The sequence below is a fragment of the Myxocyprinus asiaticus genome, chromosome 6 (genome assembly GCF_019703515.2).
Source record: "Myxocyprinus asiaticus isolate MX2 ecotype Aquarium Trade chromosome 6, UBuf_Myxa_2, whole genome shotgun sequence".
Lineage (NCBI taxonomy): Eukaryota > Metazoa > Chordata > Actinopteri > Cypriniformes > Catostomidae > Myxocyprinus > Myxocyprinus asiaticus.
The window spans coordinates 13,705,906-13,727,935 of record NC_059349.1 but is presented as its reverse complement, the minus strand read 5'-3'; the positions used below and the strand labels follow the sequence as shown (position 1 = coordinate 13,727,935).

The 22,030-nt window shown below is 38.5% G+C and overlaps 1 protein-coding gene across 3 annotated transcripts in view; it reads left to right on the top strand.

The window, feature by feature from the left end:
• Positions 1-22,030, top strand: part of LOC127442467 (low-density lipoprotein receptor-related protein 8-like) — a 162,511-nt gene that overhangs the window by 77,264 nt on the left and 63,217 nt on the right. For all 3 annotated transcript variants that reach the window (XM_051700521.1, XM_051700520.1, XM_051700519.1), the window contains one exon: positions 18,561-18,953. In XM_051700521.1, coding sequence (XP_051556481.1) covers positions 18,561-18,953 — 393 coding nt within the window. The remainder of the gene's footprint in view (positions 1-18,560; positions 18,954-22,030) is intronic.

Sequence of the window (22,030 nt, the reverse complement as noted above, 5' to 3'; positions counted from 1 at the left end):
CATGCTATCAGTCTGCTACACTGTCTGTCCTTTATTAATTGCATCTCACTCTCTCACTCAGTTTCCCCATCTGTCTTTCTCTCTTCCCCAAATTCTATCAGTGTCTCCCTTCTTCCTCTCTTCTAAACCAGTTAAAGTAATTCTTCCAGGTGGTAAAATATGCTGATTTTGAAGATTCCTATGAGCAGCTTAATACGTAAATTAAACTACTCTTTTCTGCTTAAATAATTTCAAAATATATAAATAACCAAAATAAGCTTAATCCCTAGGATGTATTTGTATTTTGAAAAAAATAACATGGAATTTTCCCCATAAGCAGACCAACATGCAGTTTGTGCCGGCAGAATTTCCAGAATTAAAACACCTCTCTATAATAAAGATCTGCACATCCCCCACCCCTTGTATGTTTGTTTATTAAATGTGCTCACAGCTCACACCATTAAGAGTGAAGTACTCTCAGCTAAGTAACAGACATCTCAAGTGTTTTGGTAGAAGTTTTCCACTGATTAAATTAAGGTGGGTCGATTAATGGGTTAAGACATTTTGTCATATTTAAAATAGAAGTGTGCAATTTCTACACCACTAGTGTCATCAAATGGAATAGACGGCAACAGTGTCTGTCCACTTTTTCAGCCATCATGCTTCTTCAGCTGTCATGGTTCCAGAAGTATTTTCCCCATAATTTTTTTTTTTTTTTTTTTTACATAGGGATTTCATAAATTACTTCATAAAAGAGTTCTAAGCCATGAACCAAACCATCCAGCTCCAAGATGAATCACAACATTACAGATTTTGATTTGAAGCAAAAAACTATTTTAAAATCAAACAAAAAGACAAAGGTACTTAACGTCTTTACTGATTTAATGAAGTACAATCACATTAAATATTGCAAATGACGAAATCACATACAAATTATGGAAAAATATAAACTATTAATTAATTATTATTAATAATTTAATCAAGTTGTTGATTATAAGTATAGAATAAATGTATATATAATTTAAGCTTATGATTTAATACATTAATTCAGTGCAATTAATTATGTTAAAAAAATATAACACTGTAAAAAAAAAATTAACGCAATTAATTATGTCTCCGATCCATAATAAAGAATATTCCTACCATCGGAGCAATTCATGCTAGAAGTACAACCTGTTTTCAGCAGGGGGCAGTAAGTGAAACTCCAGCTGTATAGGCAACATGCAACTACACAGAGAAAAAAACATACTTAGGCTTGCTTGACACAAGTGGCAGCACAAGATGAGAACGCGTTCTTGCAGTCAAACACTTCTGGATGGAGAGCTATTCCGAATGCAGGAGCCTTGAGACGACTACACTACAGCCAAAAATTGCTACGTTTATGACGCAATGCAACCAAAGTGAGACACTCCAAAAGCATCCTAGAAAAGCCCTTATAATAAATTTATCTCAGACGGATTGACAAATTCAGTTGCAAAATGGATTGCCATTGAATGTAGGCCAATGATAGGCTAACAGTATAGTATCTTCAATAATATGGAAATATACAGTATATATACGATTAATTACAATATCATGTAATTAATATAAACAAATCATGTTAATAATTAATAAGTAAATAAGGTAATCGATTTACAGCCCTTATTTAAAGTAAACTGCTAAATATATAAATATTAAAATTAATAGATAAATAAAATAAATAGTAGTTTGAGTGTTTAGGGAGACCAAATCTATTGTGTCATTTGCATGGAAACGGGCGGTTGTTGCAGAGCTCTTTTCCTGCAGTTTGTTTGCCATGATTCTCTTGGTAGATTTTTCCCCTTAGGACCATGGGTAGTATAGTTCTTCACCAGGAATTTCACTATTACATTTTTTTTTTTTTTTTTTTTTTAAGTGAAGTTGAAATAACAGACTGATGGCTTGAACTGAATATATACCTCCAATTAATAATCTCAAAACCCACGGTAGGTCTGTCTTTAAAGATTTATAAGTTATTTTTAATAATCAATTCCCCTATGGAAAAATGTAATGGGATTTTACTTCTAGAACCAGACTGTTGCGCACTACTGGAAAAAGTTTGACTGTTTTCAAACAGATTTCCCAAACACTCCCTCCATTCATCCATTGGTAAACATGTCCATTTAGCCCTGCCCTTAACTCCCACCACTGGTTGAACCATTGTAGCTATATTGTGATGGTAGGTATGCTCTAATATATTGAGCAATGTTTGGATAGTGGCACAGAGCCACTGCACTTTTCTGAGAAATCTTTTCTATGAATGGCTTGCTTAAAGTTGTCTCTGCACACTAAGCTCTACGTATTAAGTAATATGCAATATTTAAATATAAAAAATGGCACACTTCATCTTTAAATCCATACACACAGAATTCTACAGATTCCCCTTCAAAATCAGCACAAAAAATTAAAAAAAAAATGTTGGCACATGCCATCTGGGGCTACCTATAAGTGATTGATTGCGTTAAATAAATTACATTATCAGCCCATCTGAAAAACAAATGCCTCTTGAGATGTCATAAGATGTACTGTAAATCATCATGGTAATTGCCCTATTAAAGAGCAAAATAAACACCCTTAAAACTATTTTTTTTCACACCAGTGGGGAGGATGACAGCTCATAACTGTTAAAAAAAGCCTAATTAATCATTACACATTTTCTATAAGCTGTCGTGTATGGTGTTTACATTTTGCCCTAAAATGTTGAGGACTTCCTAACTAAAAATCTCTTGTTTTCTGAAGTGTTTTATTAAAAAAATATTTTGTTCAAACACCCTCATCAATTTCATGCATCTTACAGTCCAACTTGGCAGCACTGATCTATCATTTCCTCTTAGAGAGATTATCATGCTTTTAACTATTAACTGGGTGTACAGGCATTCAGACTCTTGATCATCATGTCTGTGCCAATGTCACAGTATTGAACCAGGTGAACGGGAGCCCTGGCTCTGAGTGATATTTTATCTGGCTCCTTATGATAATTGATTTCCTGCCTTGCTCCTCCAGGTCTGTGCGGTGTAATACACCTCTAATTATCCACCGCTGAAAGCCTCATAAGTTTAATCCACTGTGATGATGCCAAACAGGGGCAACCACACATCTGCTATGTACGTCTCAATGCAGGTCTACAGAGAGATCCAATTTTCTATTGACTTGATTTGCCACAGATGGAGATTAAAAGCTCAAACACCTTTTCCAGTATTTGTTTATATTTGTATTTATTGTCTGTTACAGAGAACATCAGGGCAAGTTGTCACAAGGGAAACATCTCAGTAACTATAAGGTTTTGTGTCAAATGTCTAATTACACGAATGTGTTCACTTTCAAAATTAAACCTACCCTAAGAAATATCCAATGGATTAAAAGTGTAACAACTCTCCACAGTCTCCCAGATATTTGTTATTTTATTCTTTGGTTACTTATCTTTCTTTCTGTGTTCATTATGAGCAACATTTCGACTCAGCTTTTATAACTTACCTTAATGTTCTTGGCAGATGCTTTCTTATCAATTGACCTTCAAAAAGGCTGGAGTGTTCTGTTGATATAGTGTTATAAAATTTCAGTGCGAAGCAACGAATAAGACTGAGCTGCAATATGAACACAGGACCAAAATCAGCCTGATCTCATGAAAATTACATGATTGTCATGTCATTTTAGCAAAATGATATTATGTGGTTCATTACACGTATAGCAGCAGTTTCGAGGTGAAATGTCCACTGTGTGGTGCTAAAAGCAAATTAAATATTTGCCCAAACAGATGAGGCTTTTAAGATAAGTGTTTCAAATTAATAAAACTTACCTCGCTACACTAAACCTTAAACCTAAATTTAACAAATAGTGTCATAAGAGGAGTTGCGTGGTGCCATGCGAGGGTCGGACGTGTGAATGGCGAGCTCTGCGCACTTTGCTAGTTTTAATACTTTTTATCTCATAAACCGGTGAGAATCGATACACTCTGATTCTTAACTGTTCTAGGAAGACAATATGTCAAAGAATTCAAAATCCTCAGGCTCTGGAGACATTAAAAGACACTCACGTGCTCAAGCTGCAGCCCCTGAGCAGGCCGAAAGCCGGGACTAAATTTGGCCAGTGCGGTGAAAGAGATTCAGCGTCAACTGTCGAACATGTCGGTGATGCTGACGAAGGTCGTTGCTGACTTGGAGGATCTTGCTGTAATATGTCAATCGATCACTGCCATGGAGACGAAATTCACTGAGTTGGTTACAAGAGTGTCAGATTTTGAGAAACGGATTGATTATCTGGAGTCCTCGGAGAGGGAATTAGCTGCTAATCTACGAGCGACCAAGACAGACTTGGAGGGCATCTGGAAAAAAGTTGGAAGACCTTGAATATCGTAACCAGCGAAACAATGTCCAAACTGTTGGAATTCCTGAGGGCGAAGAAGGCCGAGATATGGTGAAATTCCTAGATGGGCTCTTCCAAAGTCTGATCGACATAGGCCATAAGCTGGAAATCGAGCAAGCTCATAGAGTTCAGGCTCGGAGATCTGCGGAGGGAGACAAGCCCCGATCAAATTTCTGAGATCATCCAATAAAGATCTCGTGTTACGCGAGGTGAGGAGTATAGGAAGGCTTTCTTGGAAGAACCACAACATTTTCTTGTTCCCAGACTTTGCGAATTCAACGAGAGAGAAATGTAATCGATGCAAGGAATGCATGAAACTCTTACATCAACAGAAGGTTGATTTTGCACTGATGTTCCTGGCCAAATTGAGAATAGATACTAAGGATGGCTGCAAAATATTTACATGCCCACAGCAAGCGATGTCCTTCATAAAGTCAATGGAATGAGTAAGTCATTGTGTGATGCAGCCAAGTGGACCTGACTCACTGAACATTCACTTGACTGTCCGAGGAATCTGAGAGCCTTCTTTGTTTCTTTTTGTGCTGATTCCACCTAGTGGCTGGAGATTGTTTTGTGTAGAAGCACTCCTTCAGGACAGTTTGTGGATGAATCTGCACATTCTTTGTGCTAATGCCTCCTATTGGTTGGAGTTTGTTCTGTGGAATATTTCTTGCAAAACATTGGCGTGATTAGGGCATATGTTGCACTCATGTAACAGGTGAGTGGGCCTGACTCACTGAACATTCACTTGACTGTCCGGGGAAACTGGGCGCCTTTTTTTGTTTCTTTTTGTGCTGGTTGTGCCCGAGTTTGTTTTGTGGAGGAACACACCTTCGGAACAGTTATGTGGATTAATCTACACGTTCGTTGTGCTTATGCCTCCTATTGGCTGGAGTTTGTTTTATAGATTATTTTCTGTCTCACAAAATTTGTATAGAAGCACCAGACTTGAGCAATCCGATGGCAAAGTTGTCGCGGGGGCTCTCGTAGGCGTACATGGACTGTTTGAGTTTAGAAGGATGGACACCGGTTGGTGCTGTCGTGTGCGGGGTTAATGTGCACGTTTTTCTTTTTTCTGTGTTTTTTGATCGGGGAGAAGTTCGGAGTTTGATTGTTGCTCTAATGTTGGAATGTGGTCTTTATAATTTTATTTTTGACACAATCTATTTTTTCTCATGTCAAAATGTCAAATGTTAATATGATTGGACTGTCTCTCTCCACGTGGAATGTGAATAGGTTGGGGCACCCCATAAAAAAAAGGAAGGTCATTTCTTTTCTTAAACGTAAGAAATGTGATATTGTGTTTCTTCAAGAAATGCATCTTTCCCCTCAGGAAGCTGAAAAATTTGGGAAGAGATGGGGTGGACATGTTTTCTTTAGTGCTGGCTTAAGTAAGAGCAGGGGAGTCATTACATTGATAAGTAAGCATCTACATTGTTTTAGCAGAAATTCAGAGGCAAAGTTTGATTTTGGCTAATATTTATGCACCTAACGCTGATGATCAGGGCTTTTTTATAGACCATGAAGGGATGTTGCAAGCCGCTGGCACCCCTCATGATATAATAATGGAAGGAGACTTTAATCTTTTGATGGACTCAGTCCTTGATCATAGTGAAGCAAATGTGTGTAAGCCTCCTAGAGCAACATTGATGCTTCACGAATGTGTAAAAACCTTGGTCTTACAGATATTTGGAGACATTTGAACCCATCTGGTAGGGACTATAAATTTCTTTCATCAGTCCATAAGATTTTTTCTAGAATAGATTTATTTTTTTTTTATCTGTCCCTCATTTCATCTGTTGTTGATTACTCAGTTGGAAACATCTCAGTCTCAGATCATGCCCTGGTGAGTTTAGAGCTGTTGCCACATACGGAGAAAAATAAATCACATAGTTGGTGCTTTAATGTATCCTTTTTGCAAAATCCTGAATTCCAACAAATGTTAAAGGCTGAAATCAATGTTTATATGGAAACCAATTGGTCCTCAGTATCCTCTGTGGGTGTGGCTTGGGAGGCACTTAAAGCAGTTCTTATGGGTCGGATCACACAGTATGCCTCATTCACCAAAAAGTCCAAAGCATGAGAACTCATGGAACTGGAAGGGAATATTATATGTGCTGAGGCAGAGCTGAAGTGCCGAATGTCGTCTGATGGCCTCAAAGAATTGACCCGATTGAAATACAGATATAATACTATTTTGTCACGGAAGGTGGGGTTTTGGCTATTCAGGGCAAGACAGTCATATTTTGAGTCAGGGGACAAGGCAGGGAAGCTTTTGGCTAGATATATAAAGCAGAGTGAGTCTTTTTCTACCATTCCCTCAGTGAAATCTGCTGGTGGTGATATATTTACCTCGGCCATTGATATTAATAATGCTTTTAAAGAATTCTATCTTGATCTCTATAGTTCCATGTCTTTGTCTACTGATGAAGATATTAGAAACTTTATGCAACCATTAGATCTCCCTAAACTGACGACTGAGCAAAAAAATTCTCTTGATTCTGATATAACCTTGGAGGAGCTTGGCAAGGTAATTAAGGCCTTGCCTACAGGCAAGATGGCTTTGCCGCTGAATTTTTTAGATTTTATGCTACAGAACTGGCTCCACTTTTGTTAGAAGTTTATAAGAATCTTCATTCCCTTGATCCAGCTAGACGTAAATATATTGTCAAAAATTTTGGCCAATTAAGTAAGTTGTAAATTTACTTAAAATTTTAAGTAAAGTTATGACATCTCTTATACATATAGATCAGGTAGGGTTTATTCGGGGCTGTAGCTCTTCTGATAACATTAGGCGTTTTATCAATATCATGTGGTCAGTGGCGAATGATCAGACTCCAGTCGCAGCCATCTTACTTGATGCCGAAAAGGTGTTCGATATGGTAGAATGGGATTATCTTTTTAAGGTTTTTGAAATATATGGGTTCGGGAATACTTTTATTGGATGAATTAAGTTACTTTATAGATACACGGTAGTGGCGGTACAAACGAATGGATTAATTTCAGATTATTTTACTCTGGATAGGGGCACCCGGCAGGGTTGCTCTCTTTCCCCCTTATTGTTCTGTCTTGCCCTGGAACCATTAGCAGCCTCGATAAGAAAGGAAGATGATTTTCCAGGAGTGGTGGCGGGAGGTATGGCGCATAAGCTTTTGCTTTACGCAGATGATATTTTATTATTTGTCTCTGACCCCACTAGATCTATGCCTTGCCTCCACAGAATTATTAGTTCCTTTTCTAAATTCTCAGGATACAGAGTCAATTGGTTTAAATCCGAAGCTTTGGCTCTGACAGCGTACTGCCACGGCTTTTCAGCCAGGCACCTTCCAGTGGCCCAAACAGGGCATTAAGTATTTGGGAATCTTATTCCCATCAAATTTGTGTGATTTAGTAGGAGTTCATTTTGACCCCTTAATAAAAAGTTTTTCAAGCGATGTGGGCAGTTGGGCTTCATTACATTTATCTATGATTGGGAAGGTTAAAGGGTAACCCTTTAATGTTATTAAAATTAATTGTATTCCAAAATTCAACTACCTGCTACAGTCTCTCCCTGCAGAAGTCCCCCTCTCTTATTTCAAGCAATTTGATAGTATAGCGAAGTCCTTCATTTGAAATGGTAAGCGTACCAGATTACATTTCAATAAGTTACATAGGCCGATTGACAATGGTGGGCTAGGCCTACCCAAGATTTTGTTTTATTATTATGCATTCGGTCTCAGACATTTGGCTCATTGGTTGCTTCCACCTGAGAGAGCCCCTCTCTGGTTTTGTATCAAACAGAAAGTTCTTGCCCCTATTTTGCCATTGCAAAGCCTTTCAATTAAACTAACGGGAGAAGTTAAGTCACACCCCGTTATCTCACATTTGCACGTGGTATGGACAAAAGTGTCCAGAGTGTTTAATTCGGACATTTATTTAAATGTTTCCTCGAGCATATGGCAGAACCCAAAATTACGTATTAATAAGTCTCCTTTCTGCTGGACAGAGTGGATTGTGAGGGAGGTAAATACGCTCAGCGATCTATATGAGAGTGGATTGTTGAGATCCTTTGAAAATATGGTTTAACATTTTAGGATTCCCAGATCTCAGTTCTTTAGGTATTTATAGCTGCGCCACTTGCTCTGTACTATTTGTGGAAGTAGCATACACCCACCTAAAGCGGCAGATACTCTGGAAATGGTGATTGCTGCTTTTGGAAAAGTTCATGAGGCATCAGTGTATTACTCCCTGTTAATTCAGAGTCTTGGGGATGGAGCTTCAACTTCTCTCAAGAGATTATGGGAGAAAGATTTAAACTTAGTACTGGAGGAGGGAGTGTGGGCTAGGATTCTAAAAAACGTGAAGTCTGCATCTAGAGACACAAGGGTGCGTCTGATGCAATTTAAGATTTTGCATTGATTCAATTGGACCCCCTCTAGATTGTATAGGCTTGGTCTTAAAGACACACCCACCTGCTGGCAATGCCAATCAGAAGATGGGGACATAACCCATCTTTTTTGGGGATGTGTTAAGATCCAAGAATTTTGGTTGAGGGTTCAGAGCTTCATGTGTGACGTAGTGGACACTCAATTTTCATTTTGCCCCAGACTGTGAATTTTGGGTGATGGGTCGGTCCTGAATATGGGTGATGGATATATGGAGAGCTGGGTCTTGACCGGCATGATGATTGGCAGGTGGGAAATCCTCAGGGGACGGAGGTCGACTGATGTGCCCTCATTTCGTGAGTGGTGTGTCAAGTTGGGCAGGGTGGCAGGCATTTGAGGTGATGGTATATAGAAGGCTAGGCAACCTGGATATATACATCAGGAAATGGGGAAGCTATCTAGCCTTTTTGGAAGGCTCTCGGGGAGGGACAGCGGAGAGAGACCAGTGTTTTTTTTTGTTTTTTATGTTTCTAAATATTTTCTGCTGTTTTATTGTCTATTTGTGTGTCTCTGTCAGTTGGCTTTTGACCACTGGAGTGCTTGTTTGTGTCGGGTGGGGGGATTAATATTTGGGGGGAAAAGTTGTGATTTCATGTGGTTTGATTTTGCATTTTCTGTTGTGTCTATTTGATTTGCTGCATGGAATCAATAAAAATTGTTAATAACAAAAAAATAAAAAACAAATAGTGTCATAAAAGCAAATGTAAGATGAAAAATTTAATTGCTGAAGCATCCTCCTAATTTTGTGATTCTTGTTTGACACTTTCAGCTGATGTGCTCTTCAGGATTCATATCCCATTCCTTTGCATTAGAAGTGCACTCTATCAGTTGAGCTACTGTGCAATTTGTTCATGTCTAAACAAGCTTGTAAATGTAGTTGGTTATGCAATGCAAATGATAAAACGGATCGTCTTAAAAGTAATGTGCTATTGTAAAAGAGCTTAGAAGTCTTAAGATAGCATTGTGTGGAACAGGGCAAAAAGTACGTGTTTCTGAACTAATGATGTCTGTTTTATTTGTGATTTGTGTGAAAGCTTTTTTTTTTATTTCTTTTTTTTTTTTTTTTGCTCTAGTGTTTATTTCACAAGGAAACTGCAGCAATGTATAATGAGCCATGTAAAAATGATTTTGCAAATAATTTTAGACATTGTAACGTGATTCTTTGAGACCAGGTTGACAAAAGATACTAGTTAAGTTCTAAGTTAAGTCAGCTACTACGAATAAAGTACAGAGTGCCAATACTATCACAATTGAATAAGTGTATAATATAAAAGAGAAATGTTTATGGTAGAATTAGGGCATTTTGATTGTTGACAAGGTGAATCTTGAAAAATCAAAATTGAAATTGTAGCCAATGAGTCTGCTGTTCTGATTGGAATTGGCAGGTAATTCCATCACTGGTTGAAACCATAGCCTCTGTTCTTCGGAAAGTAGGCACCTTGTGATATGGTCATTAGACAACTGGATGTACAGTTGAAGTCAGACGTTAATGTACACTTTAGCCAAATACATTTAAACTCAGTTTTTTCACAGTTCCTGACATGTAATCTCAGTCATCTAAGGTCAGTTAGGATCACTACTTTATTTAAAGTTGTTTAACTTGGGTCAAAAGTTTTGGGTAGCCTTCCACAAGCTTCTCACAATAAGTTGCTGGAACTGTGGCCCATTCCTCCAGACAGAACTGGTGTAACTGAGTCAGGTTTGTAGGCCTCCTTGCTCGCACACGCTTTTTCAGTTCTGCCCACAAATTTTCTATTGGATTGAAGTCAGGGCTTTGTGTTGGCCACTCCAATACCTTAACTTTGATGTCCTAAGCCATTTTGCCACAACTTTGGAGGTATGCTTGGGGTCATTGTCCATTTGGAAAACCCATTTGTGACCGAGCTTTAACTTCATGGATGATGTCTTGAGATGTTGCTTTAATATATCCACGTAATTTTCCTTCCTCATGATGCCATCTGTTTTGTGAAGTGCACCAATCCCTCCTGCAGCAAAGCACCCCCACAACATTGATGCTGCCACCCCCCATGTTTCATGGTTGGGATGGTGTTCTATGGCTTGCAAGCCTCACCCTTTTTCCTCCAAACATAACGATGGTCATTATGGCCAAACCGTTCAATTTTTGTTTCATCAGACCAGAGGACATTTCTCCAAATAGTAACATCTTTGTCCCACGTGCACTTGCAAACTGTAGTCTGGCTTTTTTATGGTGTTTTTGGAGCAGTGGCTTCTTCCGTCAATATAGGACTCATTTTACTGTGGATATGGATATTTGTCTACCTGTTTCCTCCAGCATCTTCACAAGGTCCTTTGCTGTTGTTCTGGGATTGATTTGCACTTTTCACACCAAACTATGTTCATCTCTAGGAGACAGAATACGTCTCCTTCCTGAACGTTATGATGGCTGAATGGTCCTATGGTGTTTATACTTGCGTACTATTGTTTGTACAGATGAACGTGGTACCTTCAGGTGTTTGGAAATTGCTCCCAAGGATGAACCAGGCTTGTGGAGGTCCACATTTTTTTTTTCTGAGGTTTTGGCTGATTTCTTTTGATTTTCCCATGATGTCAAGCAAAGAGACACTGAGTTTGAAGGTAGGCCATAAAATACATCCACAGCTACACCTCCAATTCAGTACACCTCCTATCAGAAGCTAAATTAGGCTTGACATCATTTTCTGGAATTTTCCAAGCTGCTTAAAGGCACAGTTAACTTAGTGTATGGAAACTTCTGACCCACTGAGATTGTGATATAGTCAATTAAAAGTGAAACAATCTGTCTGTAAACAATTGTTGGAAAAATGACTCGTGTCATGCACAAAGTAGATGTCCTAAACAACTTGCCAAAACTATAATATGCTAATGTGAAATCTGAAATATAAGTTTGCTAATATGAAATCTGTGGAGTGGTTAAAAAAAATTAGTTGAATGATTTCATCCTAAGTGTATGTAAACTTCTGACTTCAGCTGTAGCTGATCATGGCTGGGGTGTATGATTTCATCATCCCCACACTGAATTTGTGCATATTTTCTGCACTGATTGTGAAAGAAAATCTGTGGAATAAATTCAAATGTGATACAAAGTGTAAAATGGTGCTGAGAGTACTGCATTGTTATTATTAAGCCCAAAGGATACTTCGATTTTGATGTGAATGCTTAGTGTCTGCGTACAGTCGAATGCTTGCCTTGCAAAGTATACTTCATTTGACTGTGCGTGCTTACACAGGCGGTTGGCGCATGCACGCCAAGACTGCGATGAGAGACTGGACCATTTTTCTTCAGCATCACCCATAAATATGTCTTTATATTCCTTAAGACATGAGTTATACAAATGCAGCTTCTTTATACAAATCTTCTGTCCTCCTCACACAGGCACTCCTGATGTGCACATCCACTCTTGTTGTTTCTTCATTCGTCTCCTGTTGTTTAGCAGCAATTACGTCTTCTAGCGCTTCTTCATGACAGCAATTACTCAACTGCGATAACTGCAAATAATTCAAGACACATGAACATACTGTGTGTTCAAAGACGCGCGGTTAGAAAAATCAGGTGCGGGTTCAATGCTCAAGCACTCTGCTGATGACGAAATTTGTGTCATGCGTCTAGTAAACAGACACCTAGCGTTCACGTCTGACCGAAGTATACTTTGGGCATTAGCTGAATGCATTATCAAATTAGTAAGGGATGATGTACAGCCATCTGGTCATTATCACAAAATAAACCTCGACAGTGTGATCAATTATCTTATCATGTGAGGCAAAAGAGACTGCAGAGTGATACTGTATGAGATACAGTGGTAAGAAAAAGTAAGTGAACCTTTGGGAATTAGCTGTTTTTCTGCATTAATTGGTCATAAAATGTGATCTCATCTTCATTAAAGTCACAAGTAAAGACAAAGCACAATGTGCTTAAGATAACAACACACAAAAATTATAATCTTTCATGTCTTTACTGAGCATATCCCATTAAACATTCAAAGTGCTATGGAAAAAGTAAGTGAACCCCTTGGCTAAATACATCAACAAAAGATAATTAGAGTCAGGAGTTGGCGAAAGTGGCATCCAATTAATGAAACGAGATTGGAGATGTGGGTTAGAGCAACTTTGACTTATAAAAAGCACTCAAAAATTTTTAGTTTGCTATTCACAAGTAGCATCTGCTGATGTGGACCATGCCTCACAAAAAAAGAGATCTCAGAAGACCTACGATCAAGAATGTTGCTTTGCATTAAGCTGTAAAGGGTTACAAAGTTATCTTGAAGAGCTTAAATATTCATCTGTCCACAGTAAGACAAACTGTCTATATATGGAGATGATTTGGTACTGTGGCTACTCTCCCTAGAAGTGGCTGTCCTGCCAAGATGACTCAAAGGGCACATCGCAGAATGATCAATGAGGTAAAAAGGACCCTAGAGTGACAGCTGAAGACTTGAAGGAGTCATACTATATGGAAAACAAGGACACCACGAAAGAAGCCGCTGCTTTCAAAATAATAATAATAATAATAATAATTTCTGCACTCCTGAAGTTTGCCAAAGACCACCTTGACACTTGCCACAATGCTAGTGGGAATTTTTTTGTGGACTGATGAAACTAAGGTTGAATTGTTTGGGAAGAACACACAGCACTACATATGGCGTAAAAAGGGCACCACATACACACATGAAAACATCATCCCAACAATGAAGTACAGTGGAGGGAGCATCATCATCTGGGGCAGCTTTGCTACTTTGGGACCTGGACTGCTTGCCATCATCGAGGGAAAAATGAATTCCCAAATTTAACAAGATATCCTGCAGGATAATGTCAGGGTGGTTGTGCGCCAGCTGAAGCTCAGTAGACGTTGGTTTATGCGGCAGGACAATGACCCTAAACATTGAAGTAAATCCACTACAGAATGGATTAAAAAAAAGAAAATCCACCTTTTGGAGTGGCACAGTCAGAGCCCAGATCTTAAACAAATAGATATGCTGTGGAATGACCTCAAGAGAGTCATTCACACCAGATATCCTAAGAATATGGCTGAGCTGAATCAGTTCTGTAAGGAAGAATGGTCCAAAATTCCTTCTGAACGTGTAGCTCTAAACCACAGCTACCGGAAACACCTGGTTGAGGTGATTGCTGCCAAAGGAGGATCGACCAGTTATTAGATTCAAGGGTGCAGGAGTTTGCCATATAATTATTTATGACGGTATTGACCTATCAGAATCAAGTATTCCAGAGAGGGGATGTGTGGAATTTTATTAATGATGGGCTCAATCTTACTTTGATAGCTACCCAATAGCTACACAATGCGTTTATGCTAAATGGTAAACCCTCTAAGAAGACACTTGTAGTAGTAGGTGCTAAATTGCAATTCTCATTACTATCTCTAGTCATACTCTTCTCTCTTTTACATTGATGTATTTGACAGACACTTTTATCCAAAGCAACTTACAATGCATTCATGGTATACATTTTATAAATATGTGTGTTCCTGGGAATCAAACCTAGGACCTTGGTGTTGCTAGTGGCATGCTCTACCAATCAAGCTAAATGAGCATCACTAAATATCCATCAAATCTCTCCCTGTACATAAATTACATTTACATGCAGTGTACAGAAATACACACCCTGCTAGTCATTCATCAAAAACACATTGTGCTGGTACAACACTCTTCCAGAAACCTTAAATTCTTTCCTCTTTGGATCTCTCCTAATCACCAGTGTTAGCGAGCAGCGGGCAACTTATTAAAGTCAGTCGCACTTTGGCGCTTGGTTAATTGAGTCTTCCACATATTGAATTATGCATGATTCTCTGGAGCAGTTTGATTACCAGCCCCTCTAGAAGCTTAAATTGCTCATCATGTAAAATCATATGCAACAAATCACTCAGCATTTCAAATATATTCACAGGTTGTGCTACACTCACTGTTTGCTGACAAAAGTCATAGTTCAGGTAATGTTTCTGACCGATTAGCTGCACAAAGACACAAGATACACAAAAAGATACCTTAATATGTTTTAAATGGAATACACATACTGAAAACTGTGCTTTATACTCCTAATACTGTTCAAAACAAATCCTTAAAGGAATATTCCGGGTTAAAAAGTTAAGCTTTGTTGGGATCATCTATGGCATACTACCACTTAACCTGTATTAAACCCAGAATATTCCTTAACTGTTTAATTTAACCTGGTGCTCCATTGTGCATAGATGCAATTAACTGTGAAAAATAAAAATGAATGGGAATTCTAAGGGTGGTTTGTTCGCCTCTTTGCTATGGCATAATTCACTGTACTGTATGTTTTAGGTTGTTTTTAAGGGGATCTTTTCTCTGGCAAAAGTCAGAAGTGCCATCTAAACATGTTCTGTGCTATTCGAGATTTTTGCGTTTGTGAGTATGTCTGTGGGTTAGTAAACTGTTGCGTGGAATTACTCAAACATGTTTTTGCCCCACTTTTGAATACACTTGTGCCCAAGAGCATAAAAGTTTGCCCCTCTCCTGGTACATGTGCAAAAACATTCACTCTGGTGAATTCTGCTGGCCACTAGAAGCTAATGTGGGTGGACTGGTCCGTTATTTCTCACTCCCCTCAGGCTAGACACGGCCCACAGCTTCACCTCTACTAATCAGAAACTGTCCATCACAGCAGTGGGGTTTCCTGGGAACTGGGTTAAACTGGCTTTGCTCCAACATCAAGCACCACTGGGACTCCTTATTAGACTGAGTATACTGTAGCTATCTAAGAGTCCTGCTACTGAAAGCTGCAGAAATTGAATGCAGGCCCATTCATTCCTCAGATTCCAGATCTCTACTTTTTAACTTTTGTTGCATTTGGTCCATGTCTGTAAGATTTAAAAGAGTAGTTCACCCAAAAATTAAAGTTCTGTCATCAATTACTCATCCACGTGTTGTTCAAAATCTCTATGACTCTCTTTCTTAAGGCTCTGATACACTCTTGGTGAAGTTCTTAGTTTTTTGCTCAGAGCTAGAAAGAAGTTTGAAACCATTGAGAAATAATATACTGTTTTTGAACATGCCTCATTCTATGAATAGAATCTACATGAGATCAGTAAAATAAGTTTTTTAAACCACTCAATGATGATTTCAAGTAATACACACTCACTGAGCACTTTATTAGGTACACCTGTACACATTTTCATGCGATTATCTAATCAGCCAATTGTGTGGCAACAGTGCAATGAATACAAGAATAAAAATCATGCATATATGGGTCAGGAGCTTCAGTTAATGTTCACATTAGAATGGGCAAAATTTTTTGATCTCAGTGATTTAGACCGTGGTGTGATTGTTGGTGCCAGAAGGGCTTATTTGAGTATTTCTGTAACTGCTGATCTTCCGGGATTTTCATGCACAACAGTCTCTATAGTTTGCTCAGAATGATGACAAAAACAAAAAACATCCAGTGAGCGGTGGTTCAGCGGATGGAAACACCTGTTGATGAGAGAGGTCAACGGAGAATGGCCAGACTGGGCCGAGCTGACAGAAAGGCTACGGTAACTCAGATAACCACTCTGTACAATTGTAGTGAGCAGAATAGCATCTCAGAATGCACAACATGTCGAACCAAATTTATAAAAGTGGCTGCTTATAATAAACCCACTGAAATAAACAATACTTATTTGTGAAATATAATTGTAACATTACGTAATTGAGCAGAGAAATTAAGGTGAGTATCTCACCTGTTAATACAGTGGCCAGTTTTATCAGTTTCATCGATTTGGCTTTCCTTGTTAATTTTATTTTAGTATTTTTTCGTCGGATGGCAAAAAATCAACACCCAAATTGAAAGGCACGCAGCAGGCAGAAGACTGGCGTGCATAAGTACAATCTTTACAGTAGTTCATGTAGGTCAAAATACATGAGGAGAAGCATTGTGAAAATTCAATATCAGCAATCACAGCCATTTGCATTTGGACAGGATTAGATCTCTCAGAGGATCCTTGAGTTAGCCGAAAAACAGTAGGTAATTTGATCTGGAATTTTTACAGAGGTTGTGTGAGAATAACACAGACTTGTCAGATTTGGACGGGATTAAAATCACAAAGTATGTCTGTGAAATACGAATTTCCCTTACCTCCTCAGGCAAAACTAGTCCCATCCGAATAGGGTTCCAGTTTCAGGGCGTAATCACGAGACAGCGAGTGCCGAATGCTGCCGTGTGGGTCGGATTAGACTCCTCCACTGTGTGTTTGACACCACTGAGGTAGAGTGCTTTCTGGAAAAAAAATGTGATAGTTTTCACTTTTTGTTTTTGTTCCTAGTTTTTAGACTGCAAAATACAGTACTGTACTGTCAATAGACCAGTAGTTTTCAGTTGGTGAGTCAAAGTTCCGTTCTATGCTAAATGCAAATAATAATGCAACTAACCATGCTGTATATAATCAGTTAGTTAGGATAGCATAATAACTTTTAAAAGGGAGGCGAAAATGCTTCCCATATTTTTTGACATACCAGGCCATCTGTCCAATCAAACTCTACAGTATTTTGGCACAAATGTATTTGTCACTTGGTAGAAGGTTTCCAAATTAGGCAGATGCCCGCATGGACAGGTTATGTAATATATGCTTATCCTCAAAAACCATGAACAAAACTATACAAGGTAAAATAAAAATATGACCCAGACTACAATAAATATAGATTCACTTGCAACAAGGATAAACATGGTTTGTGCTGATTGCAATGCTGGATCAAAATAAACTCTGGCTCCTAAAGCAAAACCATTTGAAAAGCACTGCAATAGTACATGCAGCCCAATCTTTTTACTTCTCTTTTTTGTCTTAATTTCCTTTTCCCTCCCTATTATGATCTAACTCCTGTGTTCCACTAAGCTCTATCTTCAGCCTCTTTCTCAGAGATCCCATTCAATCTTGACTTTGATCTGCATTTAGAATCCTTCAGTTTACCTTTCTTTGTAATATCGTAAGATCCAAGATCCCTTTATCACATTACCATCTTTTACCATCTCTTTATGTATTCTGTGTGTGTGTGTGTGTGTGTGTGCATGTGTGTCTTGAATCTCAGTTGAACATGAATCTTCCAGTCCATGAATGTCAGAATTTAAAGCTGTGGTATGCAGTATCTCCCTCTCTCACTTGTTTTTACAACCTGCTCTGCTCTCTCTACTGCCTTCTGCTTCTCTTGTCTGTCCTTCATTTTGTTCATCATTCCGTCATTACATGTTAACTCTAAAAGCCCTTGTTTTGAACGCTGTGACATTAACACCGCCTCAGTATAGCTGTGACCGCGATTCTCTGATGGCAAGAGCTGAAATGGCCAGTTCCAATAAGATTAGCTGGCTCCTTCACAATTCAGGGTACAGACTTTTTCAGTTCACCAAGAAATAAAGTAGTGTTTCCAAGGTACCAAGTTGGTACATTGAGCGCTTCCAAAAAATAACTAGTCCGAAATGTTTATAGCACCGAATCTCTGAAAAATATTCAGAGTTAGTTTGAGGCATGAAAACATTTGGTTCCATAAGGTTCAATTTGTGCCTAAAAATCTCAGGATTTTTAGATATATTTGTATTTATTTGTAATCATAACCATTTAAAATGGTTACTGAACTTTTCAAGATGTCACATTGTCCTACCTTAGGCCCAAAGTACCAGGGATGTAACTGTAATTTTTAAATTTAAAGACTTAAAATTTGAATAGATCACAATGAATAATAAGTTGTTTTAGCATCTGATTACATAACATTTTACCTCAATCAAGTTTCTCTGTACATGTCAAAAATGTTTCTTAATCATCTGTCTGTTTTCTCATCTACAGATGCCAGGTCCTGCTCGGCAGGAGAGTTCCAGTGTCACAACCGTAAATGTTTAGCACCAGTGTACGTGTGTGACGGTGATGATGACTGTGGAGATGGCAGTGATGAAGAGAAGTGCACTCCGCCCACCTGTGGACCGCATGAGTTTCACTGTAACAGTTCAGAGTGTGTGCCGCAGCCCTGGACCTGTGACGGCGACCCCGACTGCTCTGATGGCTCTGATGAGTGGGCGGGGCGATGTGGGGGCAGGTCTGGAGAGGCAGCTCCACCCCCTGCCCGCAGGCTACAGTGCAGTGCTGGAGAATTCCGCTGTGGCAGTGGGGAGTGTGTGAGGCTGGCCTGGAGGTGTGACAGAGATCCTGACTGCAAGGACAAATCAGATGAGGCCGACTGCCGTGAGTGTGCCATCATAGAACATAGAACTTAAATTTCACAATAACTACTTTAAGAAAATGTATATGGGAAACTTATTTACTAAGGAGATTAGGGCAGATTGGTGCTGAAAAAAAAAATCGCATGCCCTTCAGGAATCATGCCCTGGTTCTTTTCATCGCAAGCGTAACAATCTATCAGTTGAGCTACAGTGCAATTTGATATTCTAAATGTAGTTTGTAATGTAATGCAAATGTTAAAATGTATCGCCTTACAAGTCATGCGCTACATTAAAAGTGTTTTGATGTGTAAGATAGCATTTTGTGAGGAAGAGGGCGAAAAAGAAGTGTTAATGAACTAATAATGTCTGTTTTACTCATGATCTGCGTGAAAATGAATAAAAGTCATCATTAGTGTTTATTTCACCAGTAAAGTGCATTTTTATGATTCTTTGAGACGAAGTTGCCTGTTAAGGTTCGCCAAGCTCTGCCTCCCTTAGTTATGGTTGCTCGCTCTGACAAGCTCTGCAGAACCACACACAGGAACGAATGGAAGATTGCCATGAAAGACTTGGATTTTGCTAAATATTCTCATAAACAAAATTGATTATATTCTTACTTGGAATGGACTGAAGAGTGACATTGTAAGGCATATCTATCAAGGCATATTTATGATGTTTTTTGTAAATTAAATTGTTAAATTACACAGTAATTTGACTGAAAACTGGGAAGACTGAATCAGAATTGAAGCAAATGATTATCACAGTCACTTGAAAAGAGAAAAGCATAATTTAATGGTGATTAAACACCTGATAACATTATTGTAAGTGAACATATAACTCATAACACATTCACTACGATCCTGTTAACACTTTATTTACTATTGCCTTTACTAAGACCTGAAATCAATACCTAAATGAATTAATTTTAGGTTAAGCTTTAATTTATATGTGAGCAAATGTAGGTGTCCTTGCTGATGTTATATGTGTTCATTTGGGAATGAGGAATGACACAGTTTAATCCATAGCATGCTCTTCTTAAGATTTATTTCAAGTTTTAAAAAAAGAAAGAAAAACACTGTGTCTATCCTCTCTGGGTTCTTTGTGTCACTATTACAAGTGAACCAGCAACAACGGTTTTTAAAATTTTTTGGATCATAACATATCACTCCTGCAGACTCTCATTGGAAAATAGCAAACGCGTGTCAGAGAAATGGCGGCCGGCGACAGTTGCTAAGACAGGATTAGTTAGAAATGCTTTTAAGGCGGGGCTTAGCGAAGGGTCAATTATATCAATCCATAATAATCCACTTTAACCTGCTGAATCTCCCATAAGTGCACATCTGGTTGAAAATGGTTGAAATTTGATGTGATTCAAAACATATCCTTTTTTGTGAAAGGTATTTGATGCAGTCTTCCACCTCAAGTGTCTTTGGTGCATCCATTTCTTGAGAATACCTGCTTGATACTGTCTATACAAAAGAGAAAATCTCTCTCTACTGCCATTTTAAGTCAACATGAAATGTGGTTTGCAACCTATTTTACTTCCCAAATGTGCAGAGTGAAATAGGATATTCAAGGGGAAAAAAACATAGGGTGGGATTTTATCCAACAGATATTGATTGGATTGTTCAAAGTGATCTTTGCAGTATATGTCATAGTGATTGGATGGCAGAGGTTAAAAAATAAGAGGGCTTAGTAACGTCAGCCTAAATGTAATTTCAGAGGCGAGTAAGCAAGTTACAGTATTACATTCTAATGAAAGATTACAAAGACAAACATTTCTTTAGAATAAAGTGCACCATGCACAATAAGACCAGGAATGTGTATTAAAAAAGAAAATAGAGTCCATTTTTCTTTCATGTTGACTTTCAGAGGAAAGTGCAGGAATGTGGATTGATTTTCTAATGTAATGTGTGTATTTGTTTGTGAATGTGTTTTTCATCAACTCTCTCAGCATTTATCTCTTAGTATGTGACCGTTTTCATGGTGCATCTCTTTGTATCTCAGATTCATTCTTGACTTACTGAATCCGTTGGATGCTGCATTCTTGCAAACACAAAACAAACTTGGCTTTTTGTGTACATCATTGTCATAATTATGGAAATTTCATTGCGGGACTCTCAGCAGGGGTTCTTATACAGTGTTTCTGAAGGTCACACTGCACCGAGAGGAATTAAATTAACTCAGATATTGTAAGGTTGTACCAGAGATGTGAGGTGTGTGGCAGTTAATTTCTAATGACTGCCTGCCATTTATTATCTGTTCCACCCACACTAAGACAATTGTTATTGTAGAGAAGTCATTATTGCCGTGAGGCTCAAAGCATTTGGTGTGGAGACACTTTAATCCAGTTTGACAGTGACGGGAGCATAGACAGTGTAGTTGTATAATGCTGAAAAACAATGCACATTTCAATGTACATTTTCATTCAGAGTATATTACAGTGGGGTCCAAAAGTCTGAGAGCACTAGTGTAAATGCTTCTCTTTTTCTTTTTACCAATTAATACAGAATGTTTCTTACAAATTATATCATCAGTATAACAATTACAGTAGAGTGAAAAGTTGAATTAAAACGTGTTAGAATGTTTCAAGATTGATATGTCCCCCTTTTGTGTTAATGACAACATGCGCTCGAGCTGGCATGGATTCCACGTGTAAAACCTGATGATTCATGTTATCCAGCATGATTTGAGAATGTTACAAAGAGCATCTTGTGTGATTCATTGGAAGCAGGAAAAATTGACCTTTTGTACAAATTAACATGGTCAATGCTGGCACAAATTTGCTTATTTGATTAGAGACCCAGAAATAGTGCAAAATCTGAAATACACCGATGAGCCAAAACATAATGACCACTCACAGGTGAAGGGAATAACATTGATCATCTCCTAACAAGGCCACATGTCAAGGTCTGGGTAGATTAGATGGTAAGCGAACAATCAGTTCTCGTAGTCAACGTGTTGAATGCAGGAGAAATGCAGGAGTAAAGACCTGAGCGACTTTGACAAGGGCCAAATTGTTATGGCCAGATGACTGGGTCAGAGAATCTCTGAAACGGCAAGGCGTGTGAGGTGCTCCCAGTCAGCAGTGGTGAGTAC